The 20,091-nt window shown below is 35.8% G+C and overlaps 2 protein-coding genes across 3 annotated transcripts in view; both read right to left on the bottom strand.

Moving 5' to 3' along the window:
• The window catches only part of LOC107656044 (scm-like with four MBT domains protein 1), a 23,273-nt gene extending 14,129 nt beyond the window's left edge, over nucleotides 1–9,144 (bottom strand). Inside the window, exons 1-6 of the mRNA XM_016443701.1 lie at nucleotides 9,040–9,144; nucleotides 5,621–5,678; nucleotides 3,364–3,458; nucleotides 2,553–2,796; nucleotides 1,833–1,921; nucleotides 536–788 (exon numbers count right to left, since the gene is read on the bottom strand). Coding sequence (XP_016299187.1) covers nucleotides 536–788; nucleotides 1,833–1,921; nucleotides 2,553–2,796; nucleotides 3,364–3,458; nucleotides 5,621–5,645 — 706 coding nt within the window. The 5' untranslated portion in view covers nucleotides 5,646–5,678; nucleotides 9,040–9,144. The remainder of the gene's footprint in view (nucleotides 1–535; nucleotides 789–1,832; nucleotides 1,922–2,552; nucleotides 2,797–3,363; nucleotides 3,459–5,620; nucleotides 5,679–9,039) is intronic.
• Nucleotides 9,145–11,181: 2,037 nt separating this feature from the next.
• Nucleotides 11,182–20,091, bottom strand: part of LOC107656045 (protein kinase C delta type-like) — a 24,559-nt gene continuing 15,649 nt past the window's right edge. Inside the window, exons 7-17 of one of the 2 annotated variants that reach the window (XM_016443704.1) lie at nucleotides 19,535–19,591; nucleotides 16,804–16,876; nucleotides 16,607–16,707; nucleotides 16,312–16,399; nucleotides 15,652–15,776; nucleotides 15,398–15,571; nucleotides 14,673–14,764; nucleotides 14,487–14,549; nucleotides 13,652–13,979; nucleotides 13,432–13,560; nucleotides 11,182–12,162 (exon numbers count right to left, since the gene is read on the bottom strand). In XM_016443704.1, the coding sequence (XP_016299190.1) occupies nucleotides 12,004–12,162; nucleotides 13,432–13,560; nucleotides 13,652–13,979; nucleotides 14,487–14,549; nucleotides 14,673–14,764; nucleotides 15,398–15,571; nucleotides 15,652–15,776; nucleotides 16,312–16,399; nucleotides 16,607–16,707; nucleotides 16,804–16,876; nucleotides 19,535–19,591 (1,389 nt within the window). In that variant the 3' untranslated portion in view covers nucleotides 11,182–12,003. Of the gene's footprint in view, nucleotides 12,163–13,431; nucleotides 13,561–13,651; nucleotides 13,980–14,486; nucleotides 14,550–14,672; nucleotides 14,765–15,397; nucleotides 15,572–15,651; nucleotides 15,777–16,311; nucleotides 16,400–16,606; nucleotides 16,708–16,803; nucleotides 16,877–17,148; nucleotides 17,212–17,334; nucleotides 17,427–18,059; nucleotides 18,234–18,313; nucleotides 18,439–18,969; nucleotides 19,058–19,264; nucleotides 19,366–19,461; nucleotides 19,592–20,091 lie in introns of both variants that reach the window. The other variant, XM_016443702.1, reaches the window with a different exon arrangement.

The raw sequence follows: 20,091 nt of genomic DNA, 5'->3' as shown, positions 1-20,091 counted from the left end.
TATGCTTTTTCACTTTTTTAATTTTAGTCAGTGTGTAGTGTGTATGTTTGGGCATAAAAAAGATCTAGAAAGTTACAAATCTCAAAGTCTACTCCAAAGGGATAATATATAATATAAATTATATGATTATAAATATATACATGTAAATATTTTCAAAATATATACTGTATATGTGTATTTATATATACATAATAAATGTACACAGAACACACATATTACATATATGTGCATATTACATATATTATGTAAAAAAAATATATATATTTTGGATGCGATTACTCGTGATTAATCGTCACTACTTTTTAAATATTTTCAAAATATATACTGTATATGTGTATTTATATATACATAATAAATGTACACAGAACACACATATTACATATATGTGCATATTACATATATTATGTAAAAAAATATATATATATTTTGGATGCGATTACTCGCGATTAATCGTTTGACAGCACTACTTTTCATTTGATTTCCGATATTTCAAGCTACGTATAACAAAGATCTTTAGAAATGATAAATCCCTCACCTGCTGGTGGTCTAAGGGTGCAGCTGTGCTCCTGTGCCCAGCCTGGCAAATGAAGCAGGGGGTCCAGGTAGAAGACCCACGTGATAGATTGGGTGTCAGGGAGCCCGTCAGTGCCGGCATATCGAAGACGCAAGCGACCCCCTACGTTCTCCTCAATCACTGCAGACCAGACCACCCCAGCATCTTGACAGTCCACTAGCTCAACGTTTAGACCCGGACTTAACAGATCTATAGGATTACAGCCACGCTGAGCCTACAAACACAAAAACAAAAGTGGCACGCATGCAGATAATGTAATATATAATATCTTAGCAATAACTGTGGAAATTTTATTGTTGTGCTACAAACATCAGTTTAAAAATCATGGCTATAACAATGTGTCATTAATTTATAATTGTAATGAATGTTTTTTTAATACTGTTTATATTGAGTTTCAAATTCAAAAAGTCATGTCTTTTCTACCTGCTTCTTTTTCCAAGTATTTGCAATTATTCTCATGATTTAAATCTTAATATTTTTGCTTTTTAAATTTTACAGCACTTTGGGTTGGTACAATGCTTTAATGGTTTTGAAAGAAGTATCTTTTACTTGCCAAGGCAGCATTTCTAAGATACTTTAATATTGTGATATTTTATATATATATTCCTGTGATGGCAAAAGCTGATTTTTAGGCATCATTACTCCGGTCTTCAAGGTCACGTGATCCTTCAGAAATCATTGTAATATGCTGATTTGGTGCTCAAGAAATATTTCTTATTATATTATCAATGTTTAAAACAGTTGTGCTGCCTATTTTTATTATGGTTTTTTATTTAGCTTAAAAGAACAGCATTTATTAGAAATAGAAATAATTTAAATGTCTTTACTGGCACATCAGTTTAATGTGTCCTTGCTAAATAAAAGTATTAATTTAAAAAAATAAATACATAAATAAATAATAAAAAAAGAAAATGGGTAAATTGTGTAAATACTGCATCTGCTGAGTTTACATACTTGATTCTAATTGGTCAACTGCAGAATTTAGCTGTCAAATAATGTTGTATAATGACTATTAAACTGTACACTTAATCTTGTCTCTCATGGTCCCTCTTTTTCATGCAATTTAGAACAGCTAATCGTCTGCAATCTTGCAACTAAAAACACTGAGCTGATAGTGATATACTGAAATACTGATTGCAGTAAAAATGGTCTTAGTTGACTTGAAATATTAATTTTAATATATCATGCTATCAGTTTATTTTGCAATAATGACCAGCTCTCTATATATTTTCTCCTACATTTATGGCATATCTCTTACCCCTTCCAGGAGACTAGCAGGTACACTGCAGGATTCAGCCAGAGCTTTCTCCAGCAGCGCTTCCCAGTCCTGGTGCTTCTCACGGACACCTGAGCACAAATTCAGAGCATTTTAAAGACATAACAGATCTTCAGACTATCCTGCTGACAGATTTATGCCATTTTGCGCTTATGATGGCTTCACCATTGACATGGTATTTTGGGCCATAAGCACAACTGTCAATAAGGCACAGGCAGCCAGAAGCAAAATGCCAGCAACCATCTGGACTCCCCTACGTCTGTACCTACTGCACTCTATTGCAGGATTTTATTAATAAAAGAAGCTTTAAGTATTAAAACGGGTCTTTTAATAATTTCAGAGGAGTAAAGGCCATGCCCATCAGCAAGCTGCAAGCTAAATAAAAGCCCCAACACAAACACCCCTCCCCCATTTCCTGAATATGCCCACAAATCGACTGTGAACAACCACCTACAGGAATTAGCACTGCGCTGCAAGCAACACAGCACTTGAAGAATATAAAGAAATATGCAAATTTGGCACTGTGTGGACGATGCGCACAAAGCTTTTTTGAAATGAGAGCATAACCTCTGCAGAGCCTAAATTCAAATCATCTTTACCTAAAAAGCCACATGTTCTCTTGAGTGAGTGACTAAATGAAACAATTAGGTTCTAATCATCATAAATTAGACAGCACAGTGAATCTGCTAAGTCTCTGCTCACCCTCTGGAGGTCTCATCGGTCGACCCTGCTGCTTGCTCCATCCGATCGGGTGCAGGTCAGCGGTCATGATGTCACACCAAAAGTCAGCACGCCGGTCATCTTGGTAACCCTCATATCGTAGCAACAGCAGCTGTCCGCAGGTGGTGATTATTGTGGCCACCCAGTATGCCGTTTCTATTTCAGTACGCACACACACCTCCAGCTTCATACCAGGAGTCAGACCGGTCTCCAGGCCCTGGTCCACCTGCAAAGGAAAAACACTGGTCTGAGCAGATGACAGAGCAGACACATGGCCAGGTGACACCTGGTGAGTAAACTACAGGGCAGCATGAGTGTAATTTTGGTCTCACAGTATTTATATACCACTAAAGTATTTATTAACAATTTCAATTAGCTTTTAGAAGCTTTTATTAGCTAATTTGAATACATCACTAATGCATAGCGAGTAATCTAAATGTTGACTTGTTTTCTTACATGCTGGCTCTAGTGCACGCTACATTACTGTTTTTGCGATCGGACACAACAGAACGCAATGTCTCAATAAGTTGGGTATTGGTGGATCTATGAATCACTCTGGTAGCTCACATAGCTCCTGCAGCAATGGCAAGGTCATGGATAAAAGTTTATTCCAAATTAATTTTAAAAAATCTACTCTAGCTTCTTGCATCAGTGTAATAGAAAAACATGTTTTTGTCACATCTGAATTTGATTAAAAGCTTTCAGCTTGGTAAAAAAAAAACTTATTTTCTTTAGATTCTAGAGATTCATTATAGTGGTGTAGAACAAACACAGGCTGGCCCGGTTTACTCACGTGTTTAAACCCATGATGAGGAACAGAAAGTGCCCCGGTTTCCTCCAGGTAGTCATCCCAGTTAAACTCTGACACATGCTGACCAGAGTCTGCATCTGAAACATTTAACGACCAATAGCTCAAACACTGCAGAGTTCATTCAGCAAACCATATCAACAGAGCATGAAAGTGAGTGCTATTCTCATTTTTACGAAATGATATCGATTCTTAAATCCCAAGAATCGATTATTCTAGCCTGTTTTCAGTTAATGGATGGAACATTGAAGCGCACCTCCCATCCAATAAATCGCAATAAGCATTGTGCGTTGATACTTTACATATGAAACAAAGTCTCAGATTTCAATTTATGTCCATTGTATTGCAGTATTTAAACAATAAATGCCGTTTTGGCGCCGTTTAATCTGGAGTGACAGATCGCTGTAGTGCCTCGGCAGCGTTAACATCACATTTACCTCAGAAAGCATATTTGGTGACCATAAACTCTATAGTCAGCCAGAAAAATAAACTCTAGAGAGGAGCATTTTGCTAAATATATGCACCCTATAACATTCATTATATATTTTTTTTACCATTCTTTAATGCTTTATTTATGTTTGAATAAATCCGTCCAAGTTTTTATGACAGCCACTATTTAAATGTGTATATTTAAAAAAACGAACTTAAGTAATTGTAACTTAGTTATTATAAAAACTTCATTAAGTGCAATTGAAGCAGTTGTACAGCACAAATCAGTAAATTTTTACCTTCAATATTATAATGAAGTACCAACTGACTCATGTATATTTTAGTTGAGAGATTTTGTTTTCCTTTAGAAAATTTGGCATGTACTATACCTGATATGTATCCAAAATAATTGATATGGAATCGAATCGGTAATCGAATTGAATCGCAAGCTTGTGAATGATAATCGAATCGTGAAATTTGTGTCAAAACCCAGCCCTAATATATATATATATATATATATGGTGATAATAGGCAAGCGCTTGCGCAAATATTCGGGTGACCTTTGCTTGAGGTTATGCAGAAATGTCCACCACTCTCGGTCAAGGACAAACACCGTGCCAGTACAATAGGACTGCCACTAATGGCTATTTTTATTTAGATTAATCTATCGATTAATCGATTGATCTAAATGATTAATTTCCCACACAAAAAAAACCACAACAATTTTACTTAACAATATTTTATTCAACTATATTTCATTGAACCAAATGAAATCCAAAAGTAAAAAAGTAAAGTGCAACAAAGTGCAAGAAGCAAGTGTCCATCTCATAGTCCAAATCACTGAAATCAAAGTTCAGTATTATAGTGTAAGAATGACAACATATCCACGTGTTCTAATCTACTACTAATAAAATTATAATCAAAAAACACTTTTTAAAGGAATATTTACCAGAAATGTTATTTACCAGAATTTATTTAGGAGAAAAATGTGAATGTGCAGTATTTCTGAAAAAAAAAAAAATCATTTTTAAAAAAAAAAATCAATTAATTGGAGATGCTTTTGATTATTAAAATTTAATGGAACCATTAAAATGGAATCCAGAAAATAATGGAAAACAGAATTCATCAAAACGTGTAAACTCAGAGTGAGGGTTTGAGCTTTTATTTTGAAACCGCGATGTATTCTCCTGTGTTTGCGTAGATTTATAAATGATTTACCTTACAAATCTGATGAAATGGCGCATGTTGCGTTCCCAGATGAACGTTATAATAAACCCAAACTCACAACAACATGCAGAGATGTAGTTTGAGACGCTCCACACATGTAAATGATATCAGTTCCAGTGGAACTACTGTGAACGGAGACACTTTGTGACGCATGTACTTAACCTACACGCATGTAAATAATTAAAGTGCATATACTGTATTAGAACTGCATCGCATATAATTATTTAATTAAATCGTAGCGTTTGTGAATTCACAATTATGCTTAATTATTATTTTTAAAAGGGTTTAATATATCATGCAGCCTTGGAAAACAGACTAATAATGTGTTTTATAAATTCTTGTCTGTGAAATGCGCCACTTACGGTATTTTGCCGGTTAGTCGACGCGAGCAAAATGAAGTCGAGGATTTTTAAAAATCGAATAGTCTAATAAAATCGACGAATCGCGACAGCCCTACAGTACAATTTTCATATGTGCAATACAGCTCTCAATACTATAATTTTCAGGTTCAAAGAATGGACTATAGTTTGGTTTTTCTTCAAATTATTTAGCAACAGTGCAGAAGGAAAGAAAATAAATAGCTTACCAGACTCCAGCGCCTCAAGGCTCATGTCTGAAGCCCCCGGAGGACAATCAAACCGTTTCTACATGAATAATAAGGAAAAAATAAAACAAATGAGAGGAAAACAAACACTGAAACAAAGAGAGATGAATTATGATATTAGAATAACAATTCATATAAAAGAAATTCTGTAAAAGTATTTGTGTGTGAGAGAGAATGCAGAAACATGAGGAGACTTGCACAAGCCACATTTCACACAGCCTAGTTAATTTAAGTAAGTGGGAGGAGGAAACCTTAGTGTGTAGCTTCCAAGATAAAATCCACTTCTGTCACTCAGACTCCCCACATCACCTTTGAGAAGCAAAAATGCACCACAATGCCCAATATAGCTTCGCAAAATGAAAAAGTTGGGTAGATATAATATCGCCTAAACAGCAGACTGTAATAATGCAACATATATGGAGAAAGGGATACCAAAATGAAGACATTTAACTAGAAACTTAACTAAAAAGCCAGAAACAACTTTGAAAGTTCTGTTTCAAGCTCAACATGCAATCTCTCTAAAATGCAAAATGAAAGAAAACGGCTACCAAAGTTGCATTAACTCTGTCTATTCACCCAGAGCTGTCAAGCTGTCTTTGTGAAGGTTGACATCTCTATTAAAGAGAGTCAGACATTCTCCCTGACAGCCGTTGGCGGGCCATGACCCTCATGCTCTGCTGGGATCAACTCTTTCAGTCCACCCCCCTCCACTCCAGCACCGTCCCAGAGCCCTCGGAGCACAGCCCGGGCCACGGACACAATGTACTGGGGGTCATGGTGGTCTCCAATAGGGATTGAAAAGAGCAGCCAGGGCTGTTTAAAAAGCCATGTTGCTGTCCCTCAGTATGAAGATCAATTGAACTCTAAAGCATTGTGAAGAAATTACCCTTACAATAAAAAATACCCTGGTAACGAAAAAAAAAAAAAAAGTAATTTAGTGTTAGTACAATAACTGTGGGAGCTTGTATAAGCCTGTTTGGGCATAAAATAAATAAACTTCACATATTGTAGAAACTACAGTATTTTAGCGGAAAGTCGTTGGTACTACATAGCGATTTTTTTTATTTAATCAGTAAGAAAATATACCGAGATGATGGAGAGTGTAACACTTTGTTTCAATGTCTACAACTCTAAAACACTTTAAGTGTTTTTGTGCAATGCGTCTTAAAGGTTGATATAATATTTGTCTCTAAACCAGGGGTGCCCAAACTCGGTCCTGGAGGGCCAGTGTCCTGCAGAGTTTAGATTCATCCCCAATTAGACACACCTGAACCAGCTAATCAAGCTCTTACTAGGCATACTAGAAACCTCCAGTGTGTTGAGGCAGGTTGGAGCTAAACTCTGCAGGACATCGGCCCTCCAGGACCGAGTTTGGGCACCCCTGCTCTAAACCATGTAAAAAAATGTCAAGTACAAAAAGTGCTGCTGCTGGGAGTTAACCTGCTAATTTTGTGCCATGAATTTACTGTGGAAATTCAAATTCCTTTTTAAAATTCATTATTACTATCCTGTAACCATCGCATTTTAAACATTTTAATTCAAAATGCCAAACAAATGGGAAACATGAATTTGAAAAAGCATTAGCAATGTCTAGTTTTTTTTTTAATAAAATGACATTACATCTTTATCTATTTGAAGTACACTACATTTTCATTTTTACAGTAGTATGGTTAAAAGAGAACTAGAGATAATGTAGTAACTATGGGAAATGGGCAGAAACTATGGTTACCATGGTGACTAGCAAGTGAAAGGTAGTCTTTGTTTTCATTGTCTGTAACTCAGCGTTTTTGTGCTCTGTCCTAAACTTAGATAATATTTTCATATTTGTCTGTAACAAAATAGTTTATAAATCTACAAGTCCCAAAACTGCAAAATAACATCATGTGGAAAGAACACTGCTATTATAATCTACGTTATGTTATTCTTTGTGTTATAAACTATTTCGAGCATGAATTTACTGTGGTAATTAAACTTACTTGTTCTAAATCATTATCACTGTCTCTTAACCACTCCTCCTGATTGCCTTTTACTTTTTTTTTTATATATTTAAAATGGCAAGCATATGGGAAAAAAAAACAGATTTAAAAAAGCAAATAAAAATAGCAATGATGCCTAATGTTGTCAAATGCAGAGAAATCCTTGGATGTCATATAGCCTATCAGACATGAGAATTTGATTCAAAACCACTTGTGTCATCCATTAATCAACATGAAGCCATGCTCTTTATATTTCTAACACAAAAACTTACAACTTCTACTGTTATGATGATCATGCACGTAATGAACGAGGAGACCCCGGGACAGCGGAAATCTATTTCTGGTGTGTCTATGAACCCTCAGCACATTCCTGCCAAACTCTGCCGCTCCATCACTTCAAACTAAAGACAACTTCCCTCCATTGATCAAGGGCCGTAAGCGAGTTACGGCAACGAACACAAATGAAAAATAGACGAAAGAAGAACATGACAAATGACGCAGTGACCGTTACCACGTGCACAAAGCACCGTCAGCGAGTTATTCTTATACACTGTTGTGAAAAATTAGGACTTTCATAAGAATACAATTTTTCTTGATTAGACAAATCCCCCTTTTTCATTTTTGAAGACTATCTACTAGTGAAAACTACATGAGAAATCATGTTTTCCTGTAGTTTTATGACAGAACGAAGCCAAATGGGAGCGCGAGTTCTTCACAATGGAGTGATGGTGACTTATAACACAACTTCTATTATGTAACACGGCCAGAGAATGAAACCGTCATGAATTTCTGAAAGCTTACCATCATTAAACTTTGTCTTTTAAACATGAACATTACTAAAACCCCACAAAACAACACGATCTCCTACAATCACAATAACGCATCATTGTTATGTATAACCACTGCCCAAATAAACGCCATTTAGAAGGTAACGTAGCGATAAAGAGAACCGATAGCTGATGTATAATTTGATTCATTTAGTGAGATTAATTCATAGAAATCGCCCAACAAGGAATGATGATAGTTCGCTGGTCAAGCGCATGTGTGTTTGGCTAGCTGGATAATAGCCTTTAATACATTCACGCCGATCAGGCAACTTTCATTCCGAGAGACACATCGCGCAATTCAACATTATTAGCCATGAAACATTTTCTCGGAGCTGTTTCGCGAGGCTTTTTTTTTTTTGTTGATGTGCGTGCGGCTGATTTTGTGCACATGCTAAAAACGCCTGTAACCAAGTCAAGTTACTGAAACGTCATAGCTTAAGCAATAGAGCCAGGCACTCATACGAGCGAGCACAAGTCACCTTTTTTTTTGGAGACGGGAAAAAAGATGCAGGCAAAGCCAAATCGCTCGTTAAAGCCAAGGTCGATTAGGGCAAAGGGTAAAATACATAAATATTTGGGAATGCATTTCGTTTCTTACCAGTGAGGAGTTTTTCAAGTCGGTTTTAGATGCCGTGTCTTTTTCCGCCTAGTCGTTCACGACCTCATTCCAATATGGCACAAAGTGTGAGTGCGCATGCGCCGTGTCTCGCGCGAGCCTCTCATCCACGAGCCCGGGGATTGATATTTGTTGGCTTCCAGCGATTAAAAAGGCGAACTTGCCACATATTTGAACAGAGCGTTTACAGTGTCCCACCGAAACAACACTGAAATAACGTTAATACAGCACTTTTGTTGATTAATAGAGCTTTTATTTGAAATGTGCATAGACTGAACAATAAAAACGCTGGGACGCAATATTAAACGGTTGCTAACAACTGTCATAACGATTAGCGATTACTCCGGTTTCTATAAATTATTGGGATGAATGCAATCAATAATTCTGTAGGCAAGGTTTGCCGCCCTGCTCTGTCGTTTTGTTCAGTAAAGTGTTTGTTGGCTAGAACGTACCATTAAACAGAATATATCTGAATCTATCGCAACTGCGCCATGCTGAGCAGCGCGCTCCTCTATGTAATCATCTTTCTAGATCCTTCTGTGGAAACACTGATTTTACATTTGATATGTGATTGATTTATGTATAGCACACTGAAGATAAAATGCTTGATTCAAAAACTTCATTTTAAACAAAATCTCCATGTTCCTTTTGGTGTCTATTAGGTCAACATTTCAAAACAGAGAGAAAACAATCATTTTAAAATAAGATTTCAAATAAATGAGCTTTGATTACCAGGGACTGACATTTGTCCCCATAAAGTATAGATTAAATAATGTATCCCATAACACAGGGCTTATCTCTTTGAAAAAAGAAACAGAAACTAAAAGCCTCTTACTAATTGACTTTATTTAAAATCTTTTGATAGTCTTGGTTGACTTTACACACTTATCTCTTGGCAATATGATGCACATTTTTGTAAACTATGTTCTAAGACCAATTATCTTTTAACAATTTAATAACTTTTTTTCCAGATAAGTAAGTGATGTTTCATCATCAAACAATCTGTATGCGTCTTCTGAAATGGTTAATGAAAATAGTTGTGGAAATTAAAGTACGTGTTCTATTCCTGGTCTCAAATTATAACCACTGGGAACTATACAGAGTAAGATCAGAAAACTGCAAACAAAAATGTAGCATATTTTATTATTTCTATCAAGAAATTGTGCCTAAAAGGAAGCGATAATCAAACAATAAATGCATATTTGTTCTTACTTTTTAAATCTATAGTTTTACAATGTGAGTCTTTTATTCAAAATGGGTTTCCCCACTAGTCCAGCATGTGACCACTGACATGTTTACATGTATTGTGAACATGATTTTGAGCCATTTTAATACTATTAATAGACCTTTAAAATATTAGATGTATCATATATGGCAGTTACACCTGTATACTAACATTTTTTACGTGCTTCCTTTCATGTAGCTTTGACCCAGACATCATCTTTCCAAGGGACAAACTGAAATTAAACAGCTCTGGTCATGTGACTGTTTACACCCGCCATGTAAAAATGTTCACATGAAATGAAGACAGTCTGCACTTTCATTTATAGTTGGTACCTTTGTGTAAAATACACTAACAACTTTTTTAAAGACCCTTCAACATCAAAAGTAAATTTTAGTCATGCATATTACCGGTGGATCTGAATTTGCTGAAATGCTCCGGGAAATGCTTCTTTAGGTCAAACGAGGCTTAACATGCAGTTTAAACCCAACTCCGCTAGATGGCACTACTTTCCATCTTTTCAAATGAGTTTAAGCGGCTGTGATGGACGGTGATGATGGCTCAGCAAAGTAGGCTAGCTACATTGAATGAACGTCTTCCTGTCAGTTTCTTTAGCAAAACGATCAAAATAACCTACATTTCTGAACCTAAATAAATATGGGATCTCCTTTGGGAGGTTATTTATTTAATAAAGGCAGTGGTGGTATGGCATTTTGGTAGAAACTATGATTACTATAGTACTTTATGAATGAATGTGCCACGACACGACAGTAAAGTCAAAATTAAAGTCGAAGAAACCTTTAATGGTGTTGAGTTCTGAGGAGTAAATTAGGTAAAAAAAAAAAAAGAGAACATTATTACCTCCATTAACAACAACAGTTCAGAACAATATACATATATTGTTATATACAGTATCATACTTTATTAAAATACCGACATTAAATACATATATTTATACTCTCACTTGCTTAGGAGATGTATATCCTCCACCCACCAATATACTGTACCAATATACTACCTATTACAGTACCATAAAAGCAACCCTATGTATAAACAATATGTCTAGCAAGACATTAATATTTATAGGTTGTTATTATTGAAGAGGTTTTAGGTTCGCCTACACTAGACCTCCATTATAGATCCATAGTGAGAAAAAAACACTATTCTGTGCACGCTCAGCTCACGCTGGCAAAATCAGCATCTTATAATTACAACTTACACTGTAGAACTTGCTTCAGATCAACAAGAAAGGATAGATACAAAAAAGAACCACCAAATTATCCCACAAACAAACATTAGCATGAGATTCTGTTTAACAATAAAATGTTGTATGAGGGAAAACAAGGAGGATTCAAGAGTGTTAAGAAGGCCACTATTCAATCAAATTGCAAAGTCCCAGCATATTATACAGACTAAAATGTACAGTCCCTTTCTTTTGGGTTTCTAGAATCTCTTTTTGTCTGTCTGTTTGGATGTATGATAGTAAGTTCATTATTTAATCACATGAACATTTATAAGAGATATTACAAGAACAAATATAGTACATCATCAAATAAAGTTTTGATTCAAAGTTTTGATCATTTGATTGAAGAAGACATAAATACAGCATTATCTATTTGGACCATCCAGAAAGTATAACAAGTGTAACACTGGTTGAACTCCTGGCTCTTATACGCCGTTTTGATTTGAGTTGGGCAGGTTTAGAGGATCCTGGTTGGAATGTCTTATTTTTCCATAATGGTCTCCATTTTGGGGTTAATGAAAGAGAAGCCAGCAAAGGCAGACTGGTCCATGGAGTCTATCAGGTTCTTGTCACTTTGAGAGAGACGGGGCTTCTCACTGAGGAAATCCTGGTCAAAATTGCTACAGTCATTGGGGGATTTCTGCAAGTAGAGGAAGAGAGATGTCAGAAAATAATCCTCAAGTCACTTTCAAGACTGTTGAAGGGGTCATATCCTACTTCATTCTTTGTCTGGTGTGACGTGGGTAGAAGTCTTCAGTGTCACATGATCTTTAAGAAATCATTCTAATATGCTGATTTGGTCCTCAAAAAACATTTCTGATTATCATCCATGTTCAAAACATTGGTGCCGTTTAATATTTTTGACAACATTTAAATGACAGATTTTTAGTAAGATTAAAAATATCTTTCCCATCACTTTTGATCAACTTAATGCATCCTACTGAATAAAAGCACATGTTTCCTTCAAGTCTTACTGACCCCAAACTTTTGAAAATTAGCGTACATTCACAAATCACAATCACAAAACAATCAACACTTTAATGTGCTGCTCAAACTGTTAAGATTCCACTGTTAAAAAATACATTTGCTGCCACCTAATGCTGTGATTCTACTGAAGTATATGCAGAGCTGTAGGTGCTACATACAGTCAAAAAAGAAGTTTTGCAAGCAGTTTAGGAATACTAGTAAGAAGAAATAACAGGTAATAGTCAATTTTCTGAATACCAAATAGGCATTGATGACGTATACTGTAAATGACGTGTACTATTCATCTGTCTGATGTCAATAACTTACTGAATAAACTGTCCACTTGGACTGGGGAGGAAGTTTTGATTTCTGAAAGTTACAGCATTTTTTCCATTGTAAATCCAACTCTTATCTCAACAGACTAAGGAAAATTTGATTGCTCATGACATGATACAACCTCTTTAAAAGAGATTTCCTGTATTGTAATGTCATCAATTAGAGCACAGATAAGGCAAAGGTTACTGGTTTATCATTAACTTCTTCACAAGTTTTCAGCCATGAGCACTACATTAGCTAAACACTTATGACAGATATTTTGATACTGCCTTTTGTTTCAAAGTACAGCAATAAGCTTCACATTATTTACATTTATATTGCATTACTTTGAATCGTGCAATGAATTCAGCTGTAAAATGAATTCTGCATGTAGGTCAAACCTCTCTTAACACCACTCATAGCAGTGTTATTTTAGTATTATTTATACACTATTATAGTATATATAATATTTTGAATTTGTGTTTTTTTTTTCATAATTTAGTTTTCATTTTAATTTCAGTTTAAGCTTATCATTTTTTTCTATTTAGCTTTAATGTATTTTCATTTCAGCCAAAGAAGCATTTAAATTTTTTTATCTAATATTTCATAAATCATATCAGAATCGTACCACTTTTGGCTTGAATGGGGGAGACACATCTCGTTTCTCCAGAGCAGGCCAATTGATTGTCTTGAAGAAGGCGTGTCCACGGATATTTCCCACAACACCAAGCCGTCGAGTTGGATCCCGTTCAAATAACTGTGAAAATGTAAAAGACACAGATTGAATGACTCCACAAAGCATCAGTACTGACAGCGTTCATTAAGATAAATCAATTGGTCAGACTCACTTTCTCCAGCAGGTCTTTGGCCTCTTTGGTAATCCACCGTGGGTAGTGTGGTACATCCATGCGGATCGACTCAAACAGCTCGTCCTCATCATCGCCCTGGAACGGCGACTGGCCAATCAGCATCTCGTAGAGCAGCACGCCGAACGACCACCAGTCCACAGAGAAACTGTATTTCTGTCCCAGCAGGATCTCAGGAGCAATATAATCTGGTGTGCCACAGAATGTGGTTGCTCTGTTTTCTCCAAGCATGTTCTCTTTGCACATCCCAAAGTCTGCAATCTTAATATGTCCATCCTTGTCCAGCATCACATTGTCCAACTTTAAATCTCTGATTAGACAGAAAGACAGACATGGTCCATTTGAGAAATGTAATTCATATGGACGTTTATGGCATGTTTTGGTTTGGTAATTTTCGTTGTATGAAAAAGAGCAACTTTCTGCTAAATTACTTGTGCATGACAATAAAAATAATCACAAACTTGAAATACAAAATTGAAAACAGTAATATTGTAAAATATAATTATAATGCAATAAAATGTATTTTAAAATGTAATTTCTCCCTGTGATGGTAAAGCTGAGTTTTCAGCATCATTACTCTAGTCTTCATTCACATGATCCTTCTACTGTGTTGATTTGGTGCTCAAGATACATTTGTATTATTATCAATGTTAAAAAAACAGTTGTGCTGCTTAATAGTATTGTGTAAATTGTGATACATTTTTGACATTAGACATTATTAGACATTTAATATTAGATTGACCCTCAATCTCACTGAAAAAAAAAGAATTCAAATAATCAAAATAAGAGTTTCTTCAACAAGGAACACTCATTTTACCTGTATATAATTCCTGTAGAATGGAGGTACTGTAGTCCACAGATGATTTCAGCACCATAAAACCTGTGACAAGAAACAGATTTGACCAAAACACTTGCTGTTGTTTCAGAAAAAAACGTATTTCCTGATTACGGAAGATAAACAATATAGATATGCTACAGCAAAAAAAGATCATTCATCACTCACGTGGCTCTATATAAATCAAAACGGCCCTTATCCTGAATGTGGAACATCAGATCTCCTCCATTCAGATACTCCATCACAAAGAATAAGTGCTCCTATTGATAAACACACAGATCATCATCATTATTAAGTGGATAGTAATATATTTTACTGGAAAGAATGACAACAACACATCATTCTAAAGCAAATTATCTTGGTTAGATCTTTGTGTGAGCCTGTGAAACAAGGAAAATCAAAGCTGACGGCAAGGCAATTTCACATAGCACTCATATTTTGTGTTATTCCCCTCAAAACATTTCCAGACTGCACAGACACATTGATAAGCTATTCCTCAAAGCTGTATGTTCATGATATAGCATGAGATCTCAAACAGAACCTGTTATTTTGTGTTTACAATATTCCATTCTCATAATGTTTGATGTCAAACCTATGGTCCCTCACACATGCCAAGCAGGCTGACGTGAGCTGATCAAATCCCGACAGTCACGGAAACTTAGCATGTGTAACGGGGGGAACGAGTTCTACGGCATACATCATGATAATGGTAACAAAGCTTTGTTCCTGCAGTTGCTTTACTGTAACCATAGATCTACGTCATTTGACGGGAAGATATTTCACTTTGCACAACCACATTCCATATTCATCAGTAACTCTCTGCTGAATTAAAGAGACCCCAGACCTTTGAATGGTAGTGTATGTAACACGTTATTATTTGGAAGCACGCTCACCTTCGACTGAAAGGTGCAGTAGAGGTGTGTGAGGAAAGGGTTTTCCCAGGCTAACGCTAACACTCTTTTTTCCACCATTGTGCACTCCACGTCATCGTCCATAAGCACCACATCCTTCTTCAGGGCCTTTACAGCAAAATATTCTCCCCTTCCTTTGAGCTCAGCGAGCAACACCTGACAGCACATGGGAATTGTTTAAAGAGAGGACTTCATAACAATACAGTGCAGAAATCTGTATACTGTGTGTTTCTTACCTTTCCAAAGCTGCCTTTGCCTAGTACCTTGTGGAACACAAAGTTGTTTATGGAGACACGAGATGTGATGGTGCTGCTGGGAGGGGTCGTATCATCCCACAGTTTTCCATACTGAGAGGCCTCCGCTAATATTTGTAAACACAAATATACATATACGCCAATGGCCACACATTAATAAACACAAGACAAGGTTACAAATAGCTAAATAAAACTAAAACATTGCTGGTATTTAAAATAAAAAATGTTAATTGAAATAAAATAATATATAAAAACCTGTATTATTTTAGCCAGCTGTCAGGGCAACATTTCTTACTTTGATTTACTTTCACTTTATACTAAAAGAACTAAAAGTGAAATAAAAACAAATACAAACTTGGATATAGATATATCTAAATATAAATTAAAAAATAAATTAAAAAAATGACAAAAACACCACAAAATGACTAAAATGAAAATGAAAACAGAAAATATATATAAAATAATTTTAATTTAATTAATTTTTAATTTTCAAATTTTTTAAATTAAAGTTTTAAATGTGACATAATTGTCCGAATACGTTTTGGGGCCACTTCATATTCAAATAAAATCAAAGCTAAACTAAGGTACCAAAACTAAGGGAACCAATAATGCAGTAGGAAATATGCAGTAATTCAAACTCACCACTAGGGTCCACCGGCACGTTTTTATCTATGGCTTCATAGATTCCAATTTCTGACAGAGTGGGATCTGGACGCTTTGTGGAAGATTTCTAAACACAATCAATGAAATATTAAGCATGTTAGATTTTGTCTGCTTTATTTCTGGGAGTTTATTGCATACTGATGCAGAGAACAGCATGATGCTGCTACATATGAACCCATGAAAACCCAAAAATAATGTAATCTTTTAGGTTTATAAAATAATGTTACTGCAAATGTCTTGAAAAAAGCCAAGGTTGACTGGTTGAATCATTTACCAGGCTAACTTGAGTCAAAGCCTCAGCCAGGAGCTTCTGGTTGATTCCGCAGAGGTTGGCAACCTTGGTCTGGCATTTATGATGAACGTTCATACTACATTCTGGACAGAGAGAGTAAGTTGCATTAGATATTAACAAAAAGACAATGAAAGGGAAAAACAGATGAAAGACAACCATCAATAAAACATGGTTCTTACCTTCACACTTGAGGCCTTGTCTGACCATTCCCCACAGCAGACTCCCACAGTGATCACAGAAGGTCGGGCTCATGTAGTGTAAAGCTGAGTTTTCAGCATCATTACTCTAGTCTTCATTCACATGATCCTTCTACTGTGTTGATTTGGTGCTCAAGATACATTTGTATTATTATCAATGTTAAAAAAACAGTTGTGCTGCTTAATAGTATTGTGTAAATTGTGATACATTTTTGACATTAGACATTATTAGACATTTAATATTAGATTGACCCTCAATCTCACTGAAAAAAAAAGAATTCAAATAATCAAAATAAGAGTTTCTTCAACAAGGAACACTCATTTTACCTGTATATAATTCCTGTAGAATGGAGGTACTGTAGTCCACAGATGATTTCAGCACCATAAAACCTGTGACAAGAAACAGATTTGACCAAAACACTTGCTGTTGTTTCAGAAAAAAACGTATTTCCTGATTACGGAAGATAAACAATATAGATATGCTACAGCAAAAAAAGATCATTCATCACTCACGTGGCTCTATATAAATCAAAACGGCCCTTATCCTGAATGTGGAACATCAGATCTCCTCCATTCAGATACTCCATCACAAAGAATAAGTGCTCCTATTGATAAACACACAGATCATCATCATTATTAAGTGGATAGTAATATATTTTACTGGAAAGAATGACAACAACACATCATTCTAAAGCAAATTATCTTGGTTAGATCTTTGTGTGAGCCTGTGAAACAAGGAAAATCAAAGCTGACGGCAAGGCAATTTCACATAGCACTCATATTTTGTGTTATTCCCCTCAAAACATTTCCAGACTGCACAGACACATTGATAAGCTATTCCTCAAAGCTGTATGTTCATGATATAGCATGAGATCTCAAACAGAACCTGTTATTTTGTGTTTACAATATTCCATTCTCATAATGTTTGATGTCAAACCTATGGTCCCTCACACATGCCAAGCAGGCTGACGTGAGCTGATCAAATCCCGACAGTCACGGAAACTTAGCATGTGTAACGGGGGGAACGAGTTCTACGGCATACATCATGATAATGGTAACAAAGCTTTGTTCCTGCAGTTGCTTTACTGTAACCATAGATCTACGTCATTTGACGGGAAGATATTTCACTTTGCACAACCACATTCCATATTCATCAGTAACTCTCTGCTGAATTAAAGAGACCCCAGACCTTTGAATGGTAGTGTATGTAACACGTTATTATTTGGAAGCACGCTCACCTTCGACTGAAAGGTGCAGTAGAGGTGTGTGAGGAAAGGGTTTTCCCAGGCTAACGCTAACACTCTTTTTTCCACCATTGTGCACTCCACGTCATCGTCCATAAGCACCACATCCTTCTTCAGGGCCTTTACAGCAAAATATTCTCCCCTTCCTTTGAGCTCAGCGAGCAACACCTGACAGCACATGGGAATTGTTTAAAGAGAGGACTTCATAACAATACAGTGCAGAAATCTGTATACTGTGTGTTTCTTACCTTTCCAAAGCTGCCTTTGCCTAGTACCTTGTGGAACACAAAGTTGTTTATGGAGACACGAGATGTGATGGTGCTGCTGGGAGGGGTCGTATCATCCCACAGTTTTCCATACTGAGAGCCCTCCGCTAATATTTGTAAACACAAATATACATATACGCCAATGGCCACACATTAATAAACACAAGACAAGGTTACAAATAGCTAAATAAAACTAAAACATTGCTGGTATTTAAAATAAAAAATGTTAATTGAAATAAAATAATATATAAAAACCTGTATTATTTTAGCCAGCTGTCAGGGCAACATTTCTTTGATTTACTTTCACTTTATACTAAAAGAACTAAAAGTGAAATAAAAACAAATACAAACTTGGATATAGATATATCTAAATATAAATTAAAAAATAAATTAAAAAAATGACAAAAACACCACAAAATGACTAAAATGAAAATGAAAACAGAAAATATATATAAAATAATTTTAATTTAATTAATTTTTAATTTTCAAATTTTTTAAATTAAAGTTTTAAATGTGACATAATTGTCCGAATACGTTTTGGGGCCACTTCATATTCAAATAAAATCAAAGCTAAACTAAGGTACCAAAACTAAGGGAACCAATAATGCAGTAGGAAATATGCAGTAATTCAAACTCACCACTAGGGTCCACCGGCACGTTTTTATCTATGGCTTCATAGATTCCAATTTCTGACAGAGTGGGATCTGGACGCTTTGTGGAAGATTTCTAAACACAATCAATGAAATATTAAGCATGTTAGATTTTGTCTGCTTTATTTCTGGGAGTTTATTGCATACTGATGCAGAGAACAGCATGATGCTGCTACATATGAACCCATGAAAACCCAAAAATAATGTAATCTTTTAGGTTTATAAAATAATGTTACTGCAAATGTCTTGAAAAAAGCCAAGGTTGACTGGTTGAATCATTTACCAGGCTAACTTGAGTCAAAGCCTCAGCCAGGAGCTTCTGGTTGATTCCGCAGAGGTTGGCAACCTTGGTCTGGCATTTATGATGAACGTTCATACTACATTCTGGACAGAGAGAGTAAGTTGCATTAGATATTAACAAAAAGACAATGAAAGGGAAAAACAGATGAAAGACAACCATCAATAAAACATGGTTCTTACCTTCACACTTGAGGCCTTGTCTGACCATTCCCCACAGCAGACTCCCACAGTGATCACAGAAGGTCGGGCTCATGTAGTTATGGGTCTTGAAGCGATGTGGCATGTCAATCTTAAAGCGCTCCTTCTGAAACTGCAGATGTACAAACAGGCCATCAGCACCAAACTGAATCGAAATGCTTGTGGGCACAGATGCAACATCTACAACGCCTCATGGAGCCCTTTCCAGAAGAGGTCCTTACTAGCCACATAGATCCCAGAGCTGCCCACTGCCCATCAGAGACTCTTTACAGAGAGGCTTTACAGTGTTTAGTTTAGTTACCCCAACATATTTGCGACATTTTACAATATCATGGCCTTCTATTGATTACTGACAGACTCTGATCCTTGCTCAGTTTGCTATTGGTGTTGGAAACAGAAGGTCCAGCCCTTTGGAACTTCAAGTGAATGTTTCTTTCTCTTAATAAGTCCTGGTTAAAATTTGACCCAAAACAGCTAAGACTGGCATCAGAGAGATGCATGTAGTAGCATATTAATGCATTTAGATACTTTGTTATGATATTTACAGTGCAAAGTCATGACAATATATATATATATACAGTATATATATATATATATATATATATATATATA

Source organism: Sinocyclocheilus anshuiensis, unplaced genomic scaffold, assembly GCF_001515605.1.
Source record: "Sinocyclocheilus anshuiensis isolate Anshui unplaced genomic scaffold, SAMN03320099.WGS_v1.1 scaffold51, whole genome shotgun sequence".
NCBI lineage: Eukaryota > Metazoa > Chordata > Actinopteri > Cypriniformes > Cyprinidae > Sinocyclocheilus > Sinocyclocheilus anshuiensis.
The sequence above is the reverse complement of the archived record's forward strand: the minus strand, read 5'-3'. Positions and strand labels throughout refer to the sequence as shown.